A 5178-nucleotide genomic window follows, 5' to 3' on the forward strand; every position below is an offset into this window, starting at 1 on the left:
TCAGGTTTTCTTCTTTACAACTTTCCTTAGGCTCAGCCCTGACCACATCCTGCTCCTCAGAGCCCCTGTGACATCCTTATTCCGGAGGCTGTAAATGAGGGGGTTCAGCACAGGGGTGATGATGGTATAAAAGGCTGACACCATCATGTCCTGCTCAGCTGTGTGGTAGAAACTAGGAAGCATGTAGGTGTAAATCGCAGCACCAAAGAAGAGCAGCACTACAATCATGTGGGAGGAGCAGGTGGCAAAGGCTTTCCTGAGGCTCTCTGATGAACTCATTCTGTGGATGAGGTGCAGGATGAGGGCATATGAGCTTGAGATGACCACAGTGGGGATGAGGAGCATGAGAACACAGCACAGGTACATTACCATCTTGTAGAGGGAGATGTCGGAGCAGGAGAGCTTCATCAAGGCTGGAGCCTCACAGAAGAAACTCAAGATTTTTCTGGAATGACAAAAGGGGAAGCTCACAGTGATGGGTGTGAGCAACAAACCATCCACCATTCCTAGGAACCAGCATCCAGACACCAGGCATTCACAGACCCTCTGGTTCATCAGCAGGGGATAATGGAGAGGTCTGCAGATAGCAGCATATCGGTCGTAGGCCATGGCAGACAGGAGAAAAAATTCAGCGCCAGCGAGCGTCAGATAGAAGAACATCTGGATCCCACAACCTGAAGGAGAGATTGTATGATCTCCTGTCACCTGGCCCAGGAGCATCTTGGGCACAGTCACAGATATGTACATGAAGTCCATGAGGGAGAGCTGGCTGATGAAGAAGTACATGGGGGTGTGCAGGCGGGGCTCCAGGTGGACGAGGATGATGAGGAGAGCGTTCCCAGCTAGGGCCATCAGGAAGAAGATGAAGGTCACAGTGTAGAGGAGGAGGGCGTGTTTGGTTTCACCAAAGAGCCCCACAAGGATGAAATCAGTATCCAATGTTTGATTCTGTGAAGTTTGATTCTCTGAATATGTGGTCTTCGGTTATAGTTTTCATCTGAGAAATAAATGAGTCATTGTTTTCAGATATTTCACATGCATATCATTTCTTAATCATTTTTTTCAATAAGAAAAGTACTTTGAACTATTTTTTCAAATATGAAGTTGTACTGATATAGAATTAAAAGCTCAGTTCTCCAAGAGGCCAGGTTGCATATTGGCCATAAGTCTAGAATAGATTATGAAACAAACCTGGGGCGGGGGTGACAACTCTACAAATAGACAAATTGTTTACAGTCAGTTAATCTTATTTACTTTTCCCCCAAGCTGAGAATATAAAAGGGCTTGTCTCATGGGATGATTAGAATGCTAAAGTATGAAACACAGGTTAAGTCTTTAACACAGGTTAAAGTAACACAGGTTAGCACACACAATGTGAGTGTTAAATGAAGTCATCTAATGATGCTCCCACTACACTTTGGACACAGTAGGCCATGCAGGAATCAGTGATGAAAGATGATGCTAATGTCAACATTAATATTGTTAATGATATTAATATAACCAAAGTTCACTGAGAACTTGTAATCTTAATTATTTCCCCCCCAATACATCTCTATTAACTCCTCTCTCATTGCTAAAAATATTTCAGTTTATTCAACCTTTCTTTTCTCAATGAAGCTCCAGAAGCAGGACCACCAGGGGCATCAAAACAGATAGTGTTCAGCCTGCCTGTGGATTGCAGCTCAGGGTGCAGACCTAGGGCAGGGAAGGAGGGCAGACGGTGTGCAGACCTTGTACAGATAAGAGGGTACTTGTGTGCTGACTTTGTATAGTTCAGGAGGGCAAAAGGGATGCAGGTCTGGTGCAGGACAAGAGGATACTCAGTGTGAGGCCTTTTACAGTGGGGAGGGCAGTAAGATTGGTAATCTGGTGCAGAACAGGGGGAAAAGAATATGAGGTGCAGACATTGTACTGGGCTGAACGGCACTCAGGGTGCGGACAGTGCAGGACAGGACATTTGGGATGCAAACCTGGTGCAGAGCACGAGATATGTTGATCTTGCACAGTGTAAGAGAATATCTGGGGTGCAGAGCATGTGCAGGGCAAGATGGCACTCAAGTTGCCAACCACAGTACAATGGAGTATGGCAGTTGGGGTGCAGATATGGTGATAGGAGGTCACTCAGGATGCAGATCATGTGCAGGGGAGGAAGACACAGGGTATGTAGTTGGTGTAAGACAGGTCAGCAACATTCTATCCGGTCCCTCTCATAACACCAAAGCAGGGTTAAAGCATTTAATGTTTCATACAGAGAAATGATTTTTATAAGAAATCACAAAGCCAAAAGCTATAGATTTCCTAAATAGTATCTTTCTAATTGAAATTATACTATTGAAATAGTTAAATAATTATTTTTCCTTTTGTTTTTGGAAATTCCCTGAAAACTGTTCATTCCCTGAAAACAGTGTCAAAATTATTATGTATTCTATGTATATGAATAGTTAACAAATGAATGAACTGAATTAAATGGTATGGAACATATATAGCAATATGAAGCAGTTGGGTACCACACACAAAGCTACAGCCTTAAAACCCAATATACTGATCTTGCATCTTAGTTTAATCAGGAAACTAGTAAATTTCATGCATGTGTGCTAAGTCACTTCAGTCATGTCTGATTCTTTGCGACCCTGTGGACTGCAGCTCACCAGGCTCTTCTGTCCATGGGATTCTCCAGGCAAGAATACTGGAGTGGATAGCAATGCCCTCCTCCAGGGGATCTTCCTGAACCAGGAATCAAACCTGTGTCTCTTACAGCTCCTGTTTTGACAGATGGTTTCTTTACCACTAGCACCACCTGGGAAACCCTTTCTACAGACCATCAGGTTTGCTCAATAACTGCTCTCCCTGAATATTTCCACTTTTAATATCCTGGTTGAATTGCTTAAGTCATGCTTGACACAATTGTCCTAAATAATTAAATTAAGAATAAAGTTAAGTTAAAGTTTATGGAAACTTAGGAGCGCCATAACTGACTAGGGTCTGATCAATATCAGAGTTGCTACACACCAGATTAGAGAAATTTGCAGAGGAAAAAAAAATCACATAGTAATTAAGACACATGGAAATGTGAAGCAAAGTTTATTGTAATGTACTTGGGTAAAAAAAATCTGGGATTTCATGAAATTGAAAGTCAGAATTACATAAAAGATTAATAACTGTAATCAGACATACTTGTTCCTTTTTTGTTTGTACCTTTAAAGAGTTCTGAAGAGATGTTAAAACATTCCATCAAAAAGACAAACACAGCATTTAAAACACATACGTTTTGTTTCACCTCATCTTCTCTACCAGAGTAACTGATACACAAAACTGAATGAAGCTGCTTTTACCATTCCAAGGCCAGGCAATCAGGCTTAAATTCAGAAGGCAGAGTGCAAAAGTTACATCATCAGTTTCTTCACATGAGGGAATTGAGATAAATTTCTGTTGCTTAGTCCTTTGCATTGTTGAATAAGCATAAAAACTGACAAGACTGGCAAGCCCAAAGGAATTTTCAATGGGGATTGAACATGTTTGCCATTTAGGTGCTACAGCTATCAAAAAGCAAATCTTTTTCATAAAATATTGCAGTTTTTTTTTTTAAGCTCAGCAGTATATTTTCCAGTTTCAAATCACATTTTCCTACTTGATATTTGTTTAGAATGTTCTCTCACTCTCTGTAAAAATAATTCTGATGTTCAGAAAGGCAGTATCAGGCAGAACATATACATCTGAGACAATACTTGACCCAGAATTGATTGAAAATTTTTGAGATTACAAATCCCTAAAAGAAAGTAAGTTGTTACTATCAAAGTGAGGTTATCTGTTTTCATAGATTAAGAATAATAGATTTGATATAATGTGTTGAAACACAGGCTGTGACCTGGTCAATATCAAGGGCAGTATTCAAGCTCTTTTATGGTCCCCTTGTGATTATGCACTCCTATCTAAGGTTGCATACTATGTATCACAGAAACACCTTCAACTTGTGGACTGGGTTAAAGCTTTACAAGAACAGGAATCTCATTCAAATTACAAAAATAAAAGTGAAGTTGGGAGCATTATTTCTTGGAGCTTTTCCTGATGAGATAGTTTCACAGACATTTCCAAGGTCTTATGATCTATTCTTACCTTGAATATGCAATGGAGGCTTATTGCTATTGTTCAGTTGCTAAGTTTTGTGACACAATGGGCTGTAGCATGCCAGGCTGCCCTGTCTTCCTCTGTTTCCCAGAGTCTGCTCAAATTCATGTCCACTGAGTCGATGATGCTATCTAACTATTTCTTCCTCTGCCACTCCTTTCTCCATCTGCCTTCAATCTTTAACAGTATCAGGACCTTTTCCAATGAGTTGGCTCTTTGCATCAGGTAGTCAAAGAACTGGAGCTTCAGCTTCAGCATCAGTCTTTCCAATGAGTGTTCAGAGTTGATTTCCCTTAGGGTTGACTGGTTTGATCTCTTTGCTGTCCAAGTGACTCAAGAGTCTTCTCCAACACCACAGTTTGAAAGCATCAATTCTTCACTGTTAAGCCTTCTTAATGGTCCAATTCACATCCGTGTGTGACTACTGGAAAAACCATAGCTTTGACTAGACAGACCTTTGTCAGTAAAGTGATATCTCTGCCTTGTAATATGCCATCTAGGTTTGTCATAGCTTTTCTTCTAAGGAGCAATTATCTTTTACTTTCATGACTGCTGCCATTGTCTGCAGTGATTTTGGAGCCAAAGAAAATAAAATCACAATATACAGCCTTGGCGTACTCCATTCCCCAGTTTGAACCAGTCCACTTTTCCATGTCCACTTCTAATTGTTATTTCTTGACCTGAATAGAGGTTTCTCAGGAAGCAGGTAAAGTAGTCTGGTGCTCCCATCTCTTTAAAAATTTTCTGCAGCTTTTTCTTTCTTAAATTTATTTATTTTTATTGAAGGATAATTGCTTTACAGAATTTAGTTGTTTTCTGTCAAACCTCAGCATGAATCAGCCATATGTATACTTATATCCCCTCCCTTTTGAACCTCCCCCCCATCCCCTGCCCCATCCCACCCCTCTAGATTGATACAAAGCTCCTGTTTGAGTTTCCTGAGCCATACAGCAAATTTCTGTTGGCTATCTATTTTACATATAGTGATGAACGTTTCCATGTTACTAATTCCATAGATCTCACCCTGTCCCCATGTCCATAAGTCTATTATCT

General features: G+C 40.6%; 1 protein-coding gene across 1 annotated transcript; it reads right to left on the reverse strand.

Annotated features, from left to right (window-relative positions):
- Positions 1–4778, reverse strand: LOC108636428 (olfactory receptor 2T3-like). Its single transcript, XM_018051655.1, has 2 exons — positions 4731–4778; positions 1–978 (listed from the first exon to the last, which is right to left on the reverse strand). Exons 1-2 carry the CDS (start codon positions 4776–4778, stop codon positions 1–3), a joined length of 1026 nt encoding a protein of 341 aa, XP_017907144.1.

Source organism: Capra hircus, chromosome 7 (assembly GCF_001704415.2).
Source record: "Capra hircus breed San Clemente chromosome 7, ASM170441v1, whole genome shotgun sequence".
Classification (NCBI taxonomy): Eukaryota; Metazoa; Chordata; class Mammalia; order Artiodactyla; family Bovidae; genus Capra; species Capra hircus.

Excerpts from the sequence above, each read along its gene's own strand:
- LOC108636428 (XM_018051655.1), bottom strand. The coding sequence starts at position 4,778 with ATGGAAAAGTGGACTGGTTCAAACTGGGGAATGGAGTACGCCAAGGCT. Across the intron at positions 979-4,730 it reads GAATGGAGTACGCCAAGGCT|ACCACATATTCAGAGAATCA; the intron begins GTATATTGTGAT and ends CTATAACCGAAG.